We start from the raw sequence: 18,506 nt of genomic DNA on the forward strand, positions 1-18,506 counted from the left end.
GGCGGGCACCGGGCGGGGAGCGGCGCACAAGGGCCGGCCTGGAGCTCACCGCCCCCGGCACAGGAGAACTCCCCACCGCCCCGCCCGAGCCGCGGCCCTCGGTGATTGGCCAAGGAATACGACACAGCGTGAGATTTATCCACAAAACACGCGTCTAAGAGCTGGCAGGATTTTAAGGTTGAAATTATTACAAAAACACCGAAGTGAATAAAGAACAGCTTGAGTATTCGCATGAAAATAAATGCTCAACAGATGAGAAACAACACCATGAAAAGCAATGTAAAACCAGAAGTTTGTGGTTTTTTTTTCCCAAAGTAAGTGAAAAAACCCCAAACCCCAAAGTGCAGCTTTTCAAAAATATAGCAGCAAAGTTGGTTACCTGCAGCCATCACTAATTTTGCCCTATCATTTACCACTACAGTGAAAGAAACTCGGCTATCCCATAAAAATAAAGGTCTGAACTACTGAAGTTTTTTTCTTTCTATTTTTAATCTAGTTCTGAGATCAGTATACACAGAACTCCCTGCATGCCTGGCTCTTTGTGAGACGTAACTGGAAGGCACAAAGGATCAGATCTTTTGCTCTACCACAGATCCTATTTGGCTCGGAACAAATTCCCAGCAATATTTAACCAGCCACCCCTCAAAGTGTAAACGTGGAATGACATTCCTAAGCTGCACACAGGAGTGGAGCCCAAGTCCCCTGTTCCTGCCATGTGATGCTGAGGTACAATCTGGAGGAACACAGTCTTTTACCAGTAGTAAATCAAGAGGTTAGAACCCAAAAAACCCCATTGATCTCCAAACCATCTGTTTTTCACCTACAAATCCACATCCTGCTTTTTCATCACATCCTTGGCCTCCAGGGAGGAGGGTTACATGTTCTGTTGCCTTCTCCTGAGGCTGACGTAAAGCTCCCAGCCGGCTTTGGATTGAGATCTGAATGTGCAGATCCTCCTGCGCTATTTAACTGCTGGATTTTATCCTTTATTTGAAGCCCAACCCCTGCTCCTCCCATTCAGGAAGAGCCCCTGTGCCAGTGCTGCGTGTGTGTAGTGATAACTGCAGATGCTTTAGTGTTCTGAATGTCCTCACAAAATAAAAGCAAGCAAGTCATGACTGGAATATTTCCAACATCATAAGTGTGAACAGAAATCCAGACCCAACAGTTCAGGTTTGAAGGATACTGTGAACATCATGTTCCTCTTAGTAAATAGCAAAATACCAGGAATCCATTGACAAAAGAGCATCTACAGCCTTGGAAGATGAACTGTGGAACTGCATAACCAGTGGCTGAGGAGCTGGAGTGACTGTTCCGTACACAAGCCTCAGATACAGCATTTAAAAGCCACGAGGAAGGGTTCAAGTGGGCTCTGCACGCTGGCATTTCTGCAGAGCTGGGTAAGTGTGAAGGCCCCAGGGGCTTATCCCCAAGGTAGCTATGCCTCAACCCTGGAGGACCAAGGCAAATGTGGAAAGACACCCTTTAGAGTCCTGGTGAGAAAAACTTTCCTCCCATGGGCCTTGCAGATATGTCAGTATTTCTTAGGTTTTGTTGTTTCATCGGTTTCTTAAGTTTATGTCACCCTGTTACCATATATGCACACCTGCCAGAATGTTGTTCCTTCCCTTGAAGGTTAATTCCTTCCTTCCCACTGGGTTTATTTTGCCTCAGTGTTCCACCCCTGTGATCCCATTAGTCCCCACAGTTCTCAGCCACCCCTCTGCACCATGTTTCCCAATCCCTATTGCACCCTGACCCTCAAAAACACCCTTTATCTGCTATATAAGCCTGGATCCTTGCCCCATTTTTGCCTGGTCCATTTTCGTCTTTGGTCTAACATTCGAGGCTGTACCCACGATGTACCCACTGAATAGGGCTCAGATTTCCCTGTCTCTGGCCTTTGTGGTCAGCTCTTTATTAGCAGAGTGCTCTGGGCCTGGAGGCACAGGCTGCTCTCAGGGACACTCAGTAGCACAATGCAACAGGAAACCTCCTCTCTAGCATTCCTCCTAAAAAGGCGCAGAGAGCTAAGAGCAGCCCAAGAATCAGGCTATAACTGGCAGCCAAAAATCACAGGCAAGTGCCACGTGAATTTAGGAAAAACATTCTTGTGTGTTACCTGCCTCATTTTGGCCACCCAAAGTGCACTTTTACAAAGAAAAAAATACTGTTCAGTGCGGTATTAAATTATTTAAACCTAAACCGAGAAAGCACTTTTGGAAAGTAAAGTAACAAAGTTTCCTGTTTTCTACAGAAATCCATCTATATGAAGCAACCTCTTTGGCCTTGCAGATCTCCAGCTTCAGTGAGCAGACACTGAGGCTTCCCTTGTGCTTCCTTACAGTTTCAGCTGCTGCTGAAGGTCATGAATTGAGCCTGCACTGCTTTGCAGTTTCTCTTGCACCAGTGGGTCTTCCTCCAGTCTGACCATTTCAATCACTCCACTGGTTCCAAGAATACATGGGAGACTTAAGAATACTTCACTGTTAATATTGCAACACCCCTGAAACAACACACAAAGAATGCTGTCACACACACAGTTACTTATTTCTGCTGCAGCTACACAAAAGCATACAACTACACAAAATGACCCAATTATTTTAATTAAGCGAGGATATTTCAACATATGGCATGTTTAGAGAGGTCAAATTCCATTTATTTTAGGTACTGTGCAGTGGGTCACTGTATAGAAACTGTAAAATACTACTGTGCAGATAAAAGTTTGTGAACCATGCCACACCTTGATAGCATAGGGTTAAATTGTTTCTAAAATCATGGGAATTGTAGACAATAGATTCAGGGGGCGTGGAAAGAAAGGTTAGGCCTGGGTAGGCCCTGGGAATGGAGGTTAGGCTTTGTCTTTACTAGATCATGTGAAACTGCACCTGCATAATCATCATATGATAAATGATATGACTGTTAAACATAATGACTGTTTGGTTTAATTTATTTTTTAATTGTAACAAGAATAATGAGAAACGATGTTTGGGTTGGCGTGATGAAAACTACAAGAATTCATGCTTGGATAAGATCAATGTATACAACAGAACAACATGGGTTTAATAATTATATATAGTTGTATAATGAAAGGATATAAAAACATGTCCATCTGGAATCCATGTTGGAGTCAGATTTGGGTTTGTACCCTGTACCCCTGATTCCTAGAGCTCTTCAATAAAAGCATCTGCATGTAATCATTCTGTGACTATGTGTTTCAATGCTAACAATGTGGGGAATTTTTCCAAGAAAGACAGACAGATCTCTGTAATGCAGACAAAGTTTATACCACTAAACACCATTTCTTAGCTAGAACAAGCAGGGACACTTCATAGTACAGTATCATTAGTTCTTTTAGGACTGAACAAAATAAATTAAATAATGCAGCCGAAGAACTGCGGAAAATTTTTCAAATCTCATTCAGATTCTGCAAAAGAATTCATCAAACCTGTATCCTTATAATTCAAATTTATACTGTAGATTGTGTTTATTTTTGAAATCTGGGAAATTTTACATTCTATAGATACTTTAACAGACTTGTCATTCCTCTGTATTTATATTTAGTTCAGGAATGATTAAAAACTTCACTTGAAACATAATGATTTAATTAGGTACATCCTTGTACTCAATAAAATAAGCAGCCAGCTCAACTTCTCTGCACAGGGACATGCAAATTGTCCTTCTGAAGGGTCTAAATTGAAGTGACAAATAAATGTTTCTACACGGGTTCTCTCCTCACATGGAATGACCTAATGCTTTAGTGAAGCCTCTTTGGAGAAACTTCAAACAAAATTCAGTCTACAATTTTAAGTTAACTATTGCTTCATAATCTTCTCCTCTTAAGGAAAGAACTAAGGAGCAAAAAAGAAACAGCTGTTTCAAAGTTAATCAAATAAAATACTAGCAGAAAATGCATTTTATACTTTCAGAAAAGATACAAAATTCTTTTGGCCCCTAAAAAAAAAGTCTAAATTCAATGCTGAACACTCTGAAACTATAACACCTGTTTCATTTGCCAAATCCAGCTATTCCAGGGGTTCTGGGTAACAACCTTAAATGTACTTTCTCTCTGGACTTGTATTTTTTTGGAGAATAATCCACTTTTAATATTGGTTTCAGATTGAGTGATTTTTGCCCATTTTTGGACTGGAATTGAGAGCTGTTGTTGGAAGAAAGCAATGGCAGTAGCACCAGTTCAGAACACTGAGATGTCTGTGCTGCTAAAATTAATGGCTATTTCTGGTATAAATAATATAATGACAGTGCCAACCAAATCACATTTACCTTTGCCAGAGTAGATACAGAATGAACCTTTCTTTTATCTTTCACAATGCTGTCAGCCAAATCAGCAACTGAGAGCCCAACAGACCAAGATCTCTGACCTTTTCCCTTTAGGACTTCCATAGCTCTATACATAAACCAGGAAAAGGAGAAAAACATGATGTTTAGATTGTAATTACTCTTATTTTGGTTTTTATGTAAAACCCAAAATACAGGTTTAAATGTACCTTATCTTGTAGAGTGTACTGTAAAAATATGATTCTCTGTTTTGGGAAACAACACAATGGAATAAAGAATTGCTGAAAAGAATTTCTTAACAATATTTTTTCTCTACATTTGTAACAATTCTCTTTTATGTCAAGAGGTGTAACTGATAATTAAATCAGCTAAATTCAAACTGATGCTTTACTTTGAAGCAAATGCTTCCAACACAAGCTCTGAGAAGAGTGGGCCAGAAGGTTTGTCTAGTCTTTTTTTAAAATATACAGTCAAAGAGCTCTGATATTCTGCTTTATATTGTGGTGTCTCCTCACATTGCCACAGGCACAACGTTAGTAAGAATTTCACAAAATAGTGCCCATATCCATAAAAGTGAATGACAACTTGACCTACAGTTTCCTTTGAATTCAATGTATGAACATTTTAGAGCAAGCCTCCCCCACTTCATCAAGAGCTGAAGAACATGTAAACATCAAGTGTCTAAACATGAAGGAAAAGAAAAGGTTAAATGGTGCTACCTGTTAGCCACCTGTTCCCTTGAGTTATGAGCAGCCATTGCTTCTGTTGGATTTGCAACTACATTACATCTGGTCCATGATGGTACTAAATAGAAACAACCAAAAAAAAAAAAAAAAGCATTTGAGGTTGTAGTTTATTTTGATTTTTGATTTTTTTTCTTCCTGTGACAAATACTTTTGCTACTACTCCAGGTCTACAGACTTTAGTACCCCAAATCTGCATTACTTAAAGCCATTATTCTGAGACTTTACCACTCTTCTTATTACTTTTCTCAATTATTCTTTCATTATTCAGTTACTTTGGCACTGCCAAGACATTACATGCTCACAGTCATAATAAAGCACCACTTTACCTTTGTCTTCCCCTTGCTCACCAACAACCCAGGCATCTTTTGCCAGCACCTCTGCTTTCAAAAGGTTGGTCAGAATGTACTGAAGTCTCTCTGAATCAAGGTTGGCACCTACTCCAATTACTCTGCTTTTGGGAAATGAGCTCAGCTTCCAGGACACAAATGTCATCACTTCAACTAAATGTCCAAGAAAAAACATAGTTGCCAATGAAGGACCACTCAAAATTCAACTCAACTGCAAATTATGAATCATCATGATGAAAAACAATGGACTTTACTTTAGAAAAGGCATAAGCAGGTAAGAACATATTGGTAGCTTATTTCAACCTAAAACACAAAGTCAGGTGGGGAAGAAGTGAAAAAATAAGACCAATAATGGTAAGAGAGTAAGAAGAGCTTTCTTCCAATGTATTACAGGATAGAGGCTCACACTTCTTTCCCTTTTCTAAGTAGTGAGTTTGCTTTGTCTTAAACTCACAGCACCACTGACCTGGAAACTTAAACTTTCCACCAAACTCTAGCTGCAATATTTACTATTATTGCTATCCTTTGTATAGGAGTAGCCTGTAAGTGTGATCCTATGGCACATAATACACAGGGATCTATCCTTCCTGCACATAAAACTCACAACTGACAAGACAACAGCCAATGGATGCTAATGATGTAGACACACTTTGGAACTAAGCACAGAAACATACAGAAATACATACCTGTTACACAAAACAAAGTACACTATTTTCTTTTATCTTGGTAACAGTAAAGAAAAAACCCTCACAGTGTTCTGCTCAAAGCTGAAAAGGAAAACATCTTTCAGAGTAGCAAGAATTTTTGACTAACCAGGTGTATTCAGCAGTTACATATTTTTAAAACAGGTCAGAGAAAAAGCCAAGTGATGCACAGAAAATTATGCAGAGTGCCAGCATACCTGGATGAGAAGCAACAAGGAGAACAGCATTCTGACTGTAGTGGGATACTGCTGGAATAATTCCTCTGAACAAATCCACATTGCTTTGTATGACATCGAGGTAAGTCTGAGCATTGCCCAGAGAATTAACTGTAAGCACCACAACTTTGGAATCAGCTGAAGCAGAAAAATCTGAGAATATAAAGAAAACACATTTTAAAATTTATGTCATTCTATTGAGTTTTGGATGCAAAACCGAGAGCTGTTCTAAAGGCTGAACTACAGCATCCAGCTTAATTGGGGATTCTTTGCCTCCTGTCCCCCTCATATCCCCCAGTATGGAATCTGGGGCAATTCCACAGCACCTACAGAACACAGCTCTCCCACAGAGCTACTTTCCTGTTCTATAGGTGCCAAACACAAAAGGCAGACTACAATTCGTCCAAGGTTACAGAACAGAGACCAGAAAACATCGAGACAGCTTTGACAGATAAACTTTTCCAACTTTTCTAGGCAAGAAAGAAAAAAATATCCATGAAAAGGCTCCTTAACTTTTATTCCAACTGTTAAAGAAGGGGAAAGACTTTTCCTCCTTTATCTGAGTTTTCTTCTATAATTTTTGATCTTATACCTCAATCAAGGGCATGTAGACAACCATGAAAGGCACTCCAAAAGTCTGTTCATTAACTCAAATAAAGACAAATTGTATTTATCAGCCCAAAGAAACACACAACCACACTTGCTGCATGAATCTGTAAGTCAAAGGTGCCTTGAGCAGGTATCTCTGAGTATCTGAGTGCTACACAGGTGATCAGCCTAGACGAGAAATAGGGTGATTCTTCTTTCTGTTGCACCACTTTTGGAAACAGCTGAAGCCAAATCAGAGGTCTAATGCACTGACAAATTAAAACCATACTAAACAGGATACAATTAATACCAGCTTGCCCCAAACTTAGATATAAGCATACTAAAACAGCAGGTGACAGCATACAAACATTCTGTAGTACTGTAACACTATCAAGCTTCTTATACCACAGCTAAATGCAAACATACAAGAGGCACAAACAGATTTGTGGTACAGTTGCACAGCCAGCAACAGCAAAAGGTTTGCTAGCAGTAAAACCTGCAAGATAAGATCAAAGAATGTACAGCAGGCAATGCCAGGTAATAAGCCTGAAAAAGCAGAATAAGCCACAACGCTGCCTGGTAGAAACAGAACAAGTCCCTGTCCCCAAAATAAGATAAATTCAAAGAGAAGCAAGCACAAGAAAACCCCTCATTTCATCTTGCAAAGGGTGCAAGGACATGGAAATATGACACATAAGCAAGGAAGAATGCTACTCAATTCAGTTCCAGCTCTCCCTGTGGAAAAAACTTCTGAGCTGCATGGCCTCAACCTCTGCAACCATCAAAGACCATCAAAGGCTGTAACTGATCACTAATTACAGAGACATGGCAGTGACTCTGTTGAGTTGTATGCTCATAGCTGACTGAGGACAAGGTTATTCAGAACTCATTGTTTGAGTAGGCAGTGATAGAGATTAAGGACTCACTACTGCCCATGTCCATGCTTAATGAACATCAAGCCAGGAAAGCAGCACCTTGAGAAACACCTTTATTTGTCAGCCTTCTGAACACTGCTTCACTAATTCCTTCCACAGCCTTCAATAATTCCTTCCACTAATTTCAATAATTGCAAATATTTTTTCCCCCTTCTCTCCCTCCCTCTCTCTGCCCATGACACAAAAGTTCTAGTTTGGCTTCTCTGTATTTCTGCATGAGTCCAATTTCAGCATTATCCTCTCACCTGCAAGTACAGACTTTTAAAAAAGGACAGCCTGTGTGCCACTGTATCTCCCCAGGTGTCCTGTTCTTGTTAAAAAGAGCACAAGCACACACAGTACAGCACCCACTCCTGTTCCAGAAACAACATCTCATACCTTTGCTGACCTCCACATTTGGCACAGCAAAAATCTCCAAATCCATGGCCCCTCCTTTTGCTGCACCTTCAGAAAGATCCAAAAGAACCACCTTGTCTGCAACATCCTGTATGAATAAAAATAATACAGATCAATAATAAACCAAATCAAAACTTCTTCTTGTAGGAGTGAGGAATAAAACCCGAAATTCCTCCATTTCATTGTTTGCTATACTACGTACAAATAAAAAAAAATTACAGCCAAATCACAAGGAAAAGGATTTAGTTTAGGAAGTCTAATTGGAAAAAAACACATTACAAAACCAACAAACAACTGACAAAGCTATCTCTGGGAAGTCAGAAATGCTGACATTACTGCTGTGTCTAACATACAGCTACGATGAAGTACAGCCCATCTGCAGACTATCCTTCTCCAGAGAACCAGGAGATAGATGCCAGTTGTAAGAGGCTACTGCTGAGACAAGAATCCTTTAAGGATTTTCAAAGTAAGTGAATTCAATATTCAACCCTTTGAATTAAAAAAGCTGACTGAGGAACCAGAGCAGAAAACTAACACCTCTGTGTGTCCATAAGTTAACTGAAGAGACAGATGACCTCAGCAGTGACAGTTGTTAAAACTGATGAGGTATTCCTTAGTGTCAGATATTAAGAACTAGACTGGAATCCTCTTTCTTACAGGCCTCTTGCTATTTTTAATATTTATATACCTTTGCTGCAACTGCTAGTACACATGCAATGCCAAGTTCTCCAGCTCCAACAACAGTAATTTTGTTAAAACATCCTTCATTTCTGCCTCCAGTTTTATTCCTTGATTTCATGTCAGTCTCTCCTGCAATTAAAAGAAAACCACAAACTTAGCTGCTGATCCACACTGTATCAATACCAGTACTGCTGCTTCATAAAGGATCATGGTTGTGCCACAGTTAAGTCAAGTTACGTGGACTTTTTCAAAACAGCAGTCAAGACTGCCCACAGAAAATCCATCACAACTTGCAAGGTGTGAAACAAATACTCCTCTCTAGACAGGAATGTTTTTTCACTAAGTAGAAATAGATGAACATGACAATAGCAAGAAGCTAAACACTAACACCACAAAACCAACACTCCCTTCACTGCTGTTATAGGTGTGCATACAGACTATGGCCATAAAATTTGCAAATTATAAACCATGTAGGTTTCTTTGTGACATCAAGCAATGACAATAACTGTGTATCTTTTATAAGAATATTAGAAACAAATCCATGAAAACATCCCCACCTTCAGTAATCTTTGCAATATAGGAGAGAAGTTCTGATTGCCTGGCTGCATCAGAAGATGACAGTGAGTACAAAGGCAGCTCTTCCTCAAACTTTGCAATCATTTCCTTGATTAGTCCAATGAGAGTTGATTTAGGCTGAAATACAGCAGACAAACAGAAGACAAAACAGCTGAACAGCTATTTCATATAGTGGTATCAGCTGTGAACTGCCAGAGCCATACAAAATTTAATCAAATTATAAATACTGGCACTCTCAACATTTACACAAGCCCATAAGGGAGAGAAAAGCATCACTTTGAGGAGATACTTTCCAAACAGGAGTATGAATTAAAAGGAATTTAACCAAAGGAGTTCTAAAATTGAAATTACCAGTGCTAGTAGTTTTTGACGGCACCCATGAATATATGGAAGCCTTTGATACAGTCACATCCAGTATTATAAAAGGGACAAATCCTAGCTAAAGAGAAGTTAGTTCAGTCTTCTTAGATGAGCTCAACTGTCCAGAGTTCTGGCAAATCAGTCCTCCTCCAGGCAAAACACACTGTAAAGTCAGCAGAAGTTCCCTTAAGAATTTCTATATCAATAATATAAAATACAGCCCATTCATTTCAAAAAGCTGGCATTCATTAAATAATTCTTACTGGCTTAGCAGTCATATTTAAGTGAGTAACTTAATACAGTGCATAAAATAATTTAGCAACAGCATTGACTTTTGAATCTCTGTGATGCTTCAGAGTTCTGCCAAAAGAGACATACCCAAAAGGCAGAAACTTCCACTGAACTTCCCTGGGGGATACTCAATTGGTCTCACTATTCAATGCAACAAAGTATCGTGAGGTTCACATTACTTTGTAAAGAATCAGTCCCTTTTTTTTTTTTTTTTTTTTTTTTTTGTTAAAATCGCTTCCAACTGCCTTTACAAGCCTCAGACTGCTGGAAAGCTCCACGGGATACCAGGCAGTGCTCCCAAATGCCTCCCTCCCATCAGCCACTCCACCTCTTACATGGCTCCAGTTGTGCAGGTAGGGCAGATAAATCCTGCCCCGCGCATCCACGTGTCTCCCCACTGCGATGCCCATGTTCGCCGTGGGCTTCAGGAAACAGATGGGGGGAGCAAAGGGATGAGAATCCAGGATCCACAGGCAAACTGGTATGTTGTAGCAAGTCCCTGTTCAACACAAAAGCCATCATTAACTTCTGCACCGAGAAGAGGCACCAGTCACTTGTCATGTAATTCACACTTTGTAATAACAAAGGAAAAAAGCCTGACAGATCACTTCCAGATTCACATTGGAAAATATTTCTGTTACTTAGGATAATAATAAAACCAGATCAACCTGAAGTGCTGCTGATTGTGCCTTTTTATATATTTATATATACCTCTCTCAGCCAACCTTTTCCCAGCACAGAAAAGTTTCAGAGACATATATATATATATATATATTTCGTACTTATTTTATGACTTAACACCTAGTGCAAAAAAGCATCTATAAAAACCTTAAGGCCTTAAGCTGAAAATAAAAGCATCTATAAAGAGCTTCAAAGGCCTTAAGCTGAAAATAAAAAATTGCCTATAAGTTATTTCTGGACACTGTCTGTACAAGTGCAGGTCTCAGAGAGTTCACACAAGCTCCATTAGCACCAAAAGTGTTTGCCAACATGGTCTCAAACGACACCACTTTCTAAATACTTAATTTACTTAATTAAAAACACCTCATTTCAGCATCTGTGCACTTGTTTGTGCAGTAGAAGATGACTTCTGCCAATTCAAACAAAATATTTTCTTGTCCCCTTTGAAGACATTGCACAGTGAACTGGTAGGAGGCAACACCCAACACATTTTACATTTAGAGTCGTAACTGGCAAGAAAATTACATTTGATTTATCTTACCATATTTCACTGGAATAGTGCCACTAAAATTCAGGAGGTCTTTCTGGGATCCATCCTTGAAGGCTGAAATTAAAATGCAATTTAAAAAAAACCCAATCAATTCCTTTCAAAGCAATCCCATCCACAACTACAAATATTCAACAGTGATTTTTCTTTAGCAATCAAATACAGTCCTCCTGGAAGAAGCAAGACTAGAATATTAATAAGATCCCCCTCCACATTTTAAAATATTTCCCTAATGAAATTTTAACAAAAATTGCATTGGTACAATTAAGCACATCATTAGTCTGATAGCCCCTTGTTCCTGGGTAATTCTGATGCTGTGGCAATTTCCAGTCAGGCTGAGGAATTCTAGAAGCCACACTCTATAAGCTAAAGACACTTTCAAAATACTTTCAATGCAATAATGAATTATGGGGGAAATGGTGTTACATATAAAGAATTTAAGGCCTTATATAAGACTTATAAAAATTTAAAGTCTTCAATAACTACTGAAAAGTTGAAGTAAGATGAGGTAAGTGAGTTGCTGAGTTTTTTATATGTATTAATCCCTGGAATAGCATTCAGGAACAGTCACATGGCATGAGAAATTTCACTGCAAGTCAACATAAAGACAGAAACACAACAGAAATACATTCTATTATACACAGTCTGCATTTATGACAAATAATCCCCACAAACAGTTCAGAGTAACTATATAATTTCTTACTGTATGTGTTCATGGAGAATGTGAAGTTGGGGTAGGTCTTGCTAACATTCTTCAGCTCTTCTATGGTCAGGTCTCTGAACTTATACTGGTAAAGGGGAGAAAAAATAGAGAAAAAAGTTTCACTTCAAAGGCTTTATACAAGAGATAAGGAAAAGGACACTACAGAAGGCAGAAACACAAGAAGGGGAAGGTAATAATTACTTCTAATATTATAAACAGTTTTGATGCGAAATAAATTATCAAAAAGAATTGATTACAAAAAAGCTTTGATGCCCATTGCGGGTCTGCTGTTACTACATAAGAGTTCTGAAATTCTGAACACCACTCCTCATATACCATTTCTTTCTCCTCACAGCTGTGTGAGCAGAAGCTTAGTAAAACTGAGTCTCCTCTGCACACATTAAAAAAGAACATAAACATAGGAACCTCTTGGAAAAAGGAGGTTATTTTCTTACTGATACAGGTAAACTCAGATCCACCAGCACACATTTTAGAAGAGTTTACCAAGATGTTGCTTTCCAGAAACACGTCAAATGTATAAGTAATTAGCTTCTGGGAATATTTTTTTTTTTTTTCATTTTAAGCTGTCCTTGAGAGCTGGGAAAATGAATCACTGCTGCTTCATTGAGACTGTCCCAGACATTCCAATACCTGAACTTCCAACAGATTTGCATCCTCCCACATCCCAAAGCTACAAGGAGTATTTTCCACTTCCTAGATTAGAGCCTCTGCCTCTCATCTAGGAAACCTGGTGCTTGTTTTTTGCCTAAGCAAACAAAACTGCTGCCTGACAGTGCTTAAAGAGCTGCTCGCTGCCCTGGAATAATTGCCACAAAACAGTAGCTAAAATCGAGTTTCTCTTCAGTCTGTCACTCCGGCAGCAATGTGACAGCTAAGGGCATGGCACGGTTATTTTCTACTGTCTGCACGGAAACACAGAGCTGCTGACAAGAAACATCTTTTAGTCAGCTTCTCCCCATCGCTGGATTCTGCATAGTCATGCAGAAAAAGAAAAAAATTAAAAGTTCCAATATTCCTTAATTATGAATGTCTACACAACTTTTGACATTTTTTTTTGAAGGCATTGATACATCTGGTTTCGAAACCAAAGTCATCCTTCCCCAGCCGGCCTCCTTCTATTCGTAACACAAACCGAGGCATTCCTATCAAGTCGCTTGTCCTCCTCTAAAGATCACAGGATTTACGAGGTGACTCAGATGCAGACCTTCCTCATTTTGCACTCAGAGTTATGTGGCATGCCCAAAGCTAAAATACGCCCAGCTGTTTCACACATGGAAATGAAAACGCTCAGAGGGATGCTACAACAACGGGTCCGTGCTCCTAAAGCGTGGAAGCGCGAAGGCGGGGAATGCCACCAGGGAAAAAAAAAAAAAAAAAAAAAAAAAAAAAAAAAAAAAAAAAAAGTTATCAATTTCTGATGAGAGAAGAGTAAGGTTCCAGTCGTGAGGCACGGCGTGAATCGGGGGTAAACTGATGCGTGGTGCAACTTAAGGCTCGGCTGCAGCGGGACAGCGCAGCCCCCGCGGTGTGAGAGAACGGGACGAGAAGGGACGGGGTGGGATCCCGGCAGCCGCCCCCAGACCCGCCGCCCGGCCCGGCTCTGCCCGGCTGGGCTCTGCCCGGCTCGGCTCTGCCCGGGGCTCTGCCCGGCTCGGCTCTGCCCGGCTCTCTGCCCGGCTGGGCTCTGCCCGGCTCGGCTCTGCCCGGCTCTCTGCCCGGCTCGGCTCTGCCCGGCCCGGCTCTGCCCGGCCCGGCTCTGCCCGGCTCTCTGCCCTCCGCCCCCGCCGTCCCCTCAGCGCCGCCGCGCGCCCCCTCCCCTCCCCGCGGGCGCGCGCACCTTGCCCAGCTGCCTCCGCAGCGCCTCCTCCGCCATGGCGGCGCCTTCCCGGCCGGCCCCGCGCGGGCAGCGCCGCCCTCAGCGCGGCGGGCGGGACACGGGGAGTGTCGGCAGAGCCGAAAACCGGGATGTGCTTTCGCGTTGTGCTTGCCAGCCTCACTAGCAGGGAAGGGGAGCTAGACAGATGAAGAGGCAGCAGTCAGCGTCCAGTCAAGGACATCCGTGAATGAACAAGCTTTAAGGATGCAGTAAGTCAAGATGTTGTTCATAGAATCACTAAGTATGCAGAGTTGGAAGAGACCCACCAGGATGGCGGTGCCCGGCTCCAGACCCTGCACAGGACACCCCGACAGTCACCGTGTGCTTGGGAGCATTGTCCAAACGCTTCTTGAGCTCTGTCGGGCCCGGTGTGTCACCACTGCCCCGGGAGCCTGTCCCAGTGCCCAGCCACCTCAGGGTAAAGAACCTTTTCCTGAGATTGAATTATTAAAAAAATATGGATAGTGATCTAATACCGATATTCAACTATGACAGACATACACTGTCTAATTTTAAACTCTAGTTTAAAGTTAGAAAGTGTATGTTTAGTACAATGCTGGGCAGCGTGCGGGATAGCTCCCAAATACACACGTGCGCCTCACAGATGGTCACAGGGTCTTTTTATGTACAGGAGTATTGAGTACCCAAAACACAAATGCATATTCATAACTTGGTACATCCCAGTCCTCGCTTTGTATGGTAATTAGCCAAAAAGCTATTAAGCATGTGTAGTTTGTCCTTTGAAATGGATCAGTGGTCCTTCTTATGGGGCAGGGTCTCAAAATGATGAAGTAAGATGGGTCTTCTTTGGTTTGACTTTTTAACCTTTTAGTTTTGCGTGACAACTGAATCCTGTTTTTCCAACACCGTTTGATTTATGATTATATTGTATTCTTGGAGTCTATTGATCAGTCAGAAACCACAAACATAAGTTGACAGGCCTCAGGATTTATCAGTTCCTTAAGTCCGGCTTCTGTTAACAAAGGGAAGTTTATCTATCTCACCACAGCAATATCTAGTTTAACTAAAGTCCTTAATTCTTCAAAATTAATGTCTCAATACCCAACCTAAACCTCCCCTGACAATGTCATGCCACTTCCCCAAGTCCCTTCACTGGTCACCACAGAAAGGGCTGCTTCCCTACATGAGGAAGCTGTAATTGCAATGATGTCTCCTCTCAGTCTCCTTCAGGATGAACAAGCCAAGTGACCTCGTCCCCTTCTACAGCTTCCCCTCCAGACCCTTCACCATCCTTGTGCCCACACACAGATATTATAGGGATGCAGGGATTTCTTCCCCCTGTGTTGACAGCATCAAAACTGATTTGCAATTTTATGGAATTACAAGTATGTAAATACAAACCTGCTGAGAATTTATTTCCCTACATTAGTCTCATCTTTTTTAAGCCTCCCTGCCACACAGCACAGAGACCAGAAAACTGCCTTTTGGAAAGTGGGCCATGCAAGTCTGATGGCCAATTCAGTGGAAAACACAGTGGGCTCAGCAAGGTAAATGGTGACAAATGACAGTTCTATTCCCCTAACTGACCAGAAAACAGACAGAACAGACCAAGCATGATAGCAGCACGTTTTTACAAGGAGCAAGATCTTTAGAAAGCTCATACCATTTTTTTTTCTCCCTCACTGATATGAGGCCTGAAACAGACAGCAACTAAGAGCACAGGTTGTTGATACAGCCATAGCAGAAAATAAATAGGTTTAGAACAACCTTCATTGAGCTTCTCCATCATACATAATGTTCAATGATGCTGATTCTGCTTCTGTGCTGAAATTGTTGTGTGTGATGTAATGAAGGATGTTACAGCTTCAGCATTCAGTTTGGAAAGTAGCACAAGATAATCCTTCAGGAATTGGCATTGCAGATTTCAGCAAGTGCTACACATCATCTGCCCAGCAAGCATAGTATCTCTTCAGTTAAACTGTCTAAACCTTTTAAGAGATAATTTGAAAATAATTTTGTTGCACAAAGGTCTTAGCATAGACTAACGTTTGAGAATAACACATTCCTTTTAAAATTTTAATCTCAAGCGTCTAAATTTTTATTTCTTCTTATTTCACAGTAAAAACAACTGTGACGGTGTGATAGAGATTTACAGTTATTAGTAAGTTTGATGTTTGGAAACCTATTTAAAATCTGTGTTCATGGCTGCAAAACAATCATTGCAACCAGGACAGTGATCACATCCCCATGGCAGTGACACACTGCTACTGGTACTAGTGTTTCTGGAAGTTACCCTTGACTAAGCTTCCACCCAAACTACAGATTCAAATTTCTTAGTACTCACTGTTCAAACCCATTTCAGTTCCAAGCTGGGTCTGTGCCCTCTGACTCAAAATCTTCTCTAAATATCATCTGCAATGAATAACCCTGCATTACATCAACAGAGTATTGGAACTAATCTCTAGGTAATGAAACATCTTGCTAGCAGGCTAACACACAGCCTTTACTACCCCCTGTACCCTCTAGTAGTTCCTCTGCCCCATCACTCTTTCCAAATGAAGCCATAGAATTTTGCATATATTCTTACCAAACAAGGTATGGAAATTCTCCCAAGCTGGGATTTATCAAGCAATACATCCAGCTCTTGTATTATTACAACTCCTCACTGCATAAAAGGTCACTTTTTGTATTAAAACCCAGCATTTTGCCAGCAGTACAGATCTTCCTGACCGAGATGTTTTCTTTGAGACTTGGTAGAAAAGTTAAGATGGATAATGAAACAGAAAATAGACTGCAATTTCTCAAGTGCTAAGGGAGAGGGGCAAAGCAAAATGACAGTCTTGGGGTGACATGGATCTTGTCTTGCAGCATAGGGCTTTGGAATTTTATTCAGCTCCACACAACAGGAAAATGACTTTTTTTTTTACAGCCTCAAGCTTTCATACTCTAATCATTAGTCTCATTATTCTGCCTGTGAACAGCCTGTACCTATTGGGATGCTGGCTTAGAGCAAAGCCAAGGGAAAAGATTCTCAACAACAAGAAACTACAATCCAGGAATAATTTTAAAGGATTTTCTCCAGTGGAGAAAATCATGCAATGCTACAAGCTATCTAAATTAACTTAAGAGTAATGGAATGGAAATTACAAGTCCAACTTGTAAATATTAAATGCTATGGGAAAAATTTGCACTTCTCAAATATACTCAAGTGATCATCCCAGATACCAGAGACTGGGAAATAAATACAGATCAACCCCAAGTGGCAGGAGACAGCTTCCTAACAAAACCCAAACCACCTTCAGCTCTGGGAATATTATGACTAAGAGCATTATTTATCACAATGTTCCCCTTTGTTCTGAACAACCAGCAAGCCACCCATGTGTGTGATCTACACTGGGACCATTTTATATGTTGTAACAATCGCTTTCAAAGCACAACCAGCCAAGGCTGGATTGCAGCCAGCAGCTGTGAGTACATCAGCCCTCATTGCCAACTGTAAAGACAGTGAAAAGGCTTTCCACAAAATAGTTATATTCTCCTGCCAGCATCAGCATCTCACAGTGCTTGTAAACAGGGCTCCCCGTAGGCCTGGGCCACATCATGTGCTGCCATTGCCACCTTCCCTTTGTACACAGCTGGCAAGCTGTGCCAGGCTAAGAAACTGAAGAAGCCAGGCTAATAAAGGGGTTGCTGCCCCTTGTGGCTGGGAAAGAGGGTGAGAAAAGCAGCACATGAACATGAGTTCTGCTTGAACTCTCAACACTCACCTTGTGGGAGTGGGTGCCTGTCTACATGTCATTTACAGTCACATTTGACACCACCGTGGAGGTCTCAGAAACCCTTCCTACACATTCTGTACACATCAAAAACCAGATAAAGTGCCCCTCCTGTCCAAAATTAATTGTAATCATTGTTATTCATCAGCTACAGAGCAACACTTGAATCTACAGATGCTCTGCTGTAACATACACGTTTCTCTGGTCAAATCTGGACATATTGAACGTGTGTAAGTACCACAGGGTATCCATACAACACAAGGGCTGGAAGAAGGTGGCAGGGAAAATTACTGCCTTATGTAAGAGGGAGCTGAGGACAGATCCACAACAAACATCACATATCCTTAGTTCCATCATTCAAGGAAGCTACTTACTTCTTGAAGAAATCCACAAGAGAGGTTTAATACATGGAGAAGTGCACATAAGGCACTCAAACAGCCTTTTGTACTCTGTGTGTCCACAGAGAGGTGTTCAGCTATTTCCACACACTATAGAACCTGGAGCTCTACACTCAAGTGTTTTTCAAATCAGAATCAAGTTAACTCCTTCAACAAAAAAACCCCAACTAAAACTCTTTATTCTTTAAATTGATTGCCATCAACTTTCAGACACAGAGAATGAGACATGGCATCAGACACAAGCCTGTTCTCAAGCAAGGAATGTTGAGAAAGTTATATCCATGATACAAAAAAAACCCAAACAAACATGAATTTGCCAGTGGAGGGAGAAGAATGTAGGTAAAACCCAATGAAGAGCTAAACAGAGGAACTCTCAAAGCAAATTAAGCACCAGGTTGTGTGGAA

At 40.9% G+C, this 18,506-nt stretch overlaps 1 protein-coding gene across 1 annotated transcript; it reads right to left on the minus strand.

Moving 5' to 3' along the window:
• Positions 1 to 204: 204 nt before the first annotated feature.
• UEVLD (UEV and lactate/malate dehyrogenase domains) lies at positions 205 to 13,974 on the minus strand. The gene is made up of 12 exons (XM_066320863.1): positions 13,928 to 13,974; positions 12,070 to 12,154; positions 11,361 to 11,423; positions 10,474 to 10,637; positions 9,469 to 9,604; positions 8,919 to 9,040; positions 8,213 to 8,318; positions 6,294 to 6,464; positions 5,372 to 5,545; positions 5,019 to 5,103; positions 4,285 to 4,408; positions 205 to 2,506 (listed from the first exon to the last, which is right to left on the minus strand). The coding sequence occupies exons 1-12, from the start codon at positions 13,961 to 13,963 to the stop codon at positions 2,342 to 2,344; spliced, it is 1,431 nt and encodes a 476-aa protein (XP_066176960.1). The 5' UTR covers positions 13,964 to 13,974; the 3' UTR covers positions 205 to 2,341.
• Between the last annotated feature and the right edge of the window lie 4,532 nt (positions 13,975 to 18,506).

This window comes from Sylvia atricapilla, chromosome 6 (assembly GCF_009819655.1).
Source record: "Sylvia atricapilla isolate bSylAtr1 chromosome 6, bSylAtr1.pri, whole genome shotgun sequence".
NCBI classification, from domain to species: Eukaryota; Metazoa; Chordata; class Aves; order Passeriformes; family Sylviidae; genus Sylvia; species Sylvia atricapilla.

Excerpts from the sequence above, each read along its gene's own strand:
- UEVLD (XM_066320863.1), bottom strand. The coding sequence starts at position 13,963 with ATGGCGGAGGAGGCGCTGCGGAGGCAGCTGGGCAAG. Across the intron at positions 9,605-10,473 it reads ACCTGCACAACTGGAGCCAT|CCTAAATCAACTCTCATTGG; the intron begins GTAAGAGGTGGA and ends GCTGTATTTCAG. Across the intron at positions 2,507-4,284 it reads CTGTATCTACTCTGGCAAAG|GGGTGTTGCAATATTAACAG; the intron begins GTAAATGTGATT and ends GTGTTGTTTCAG.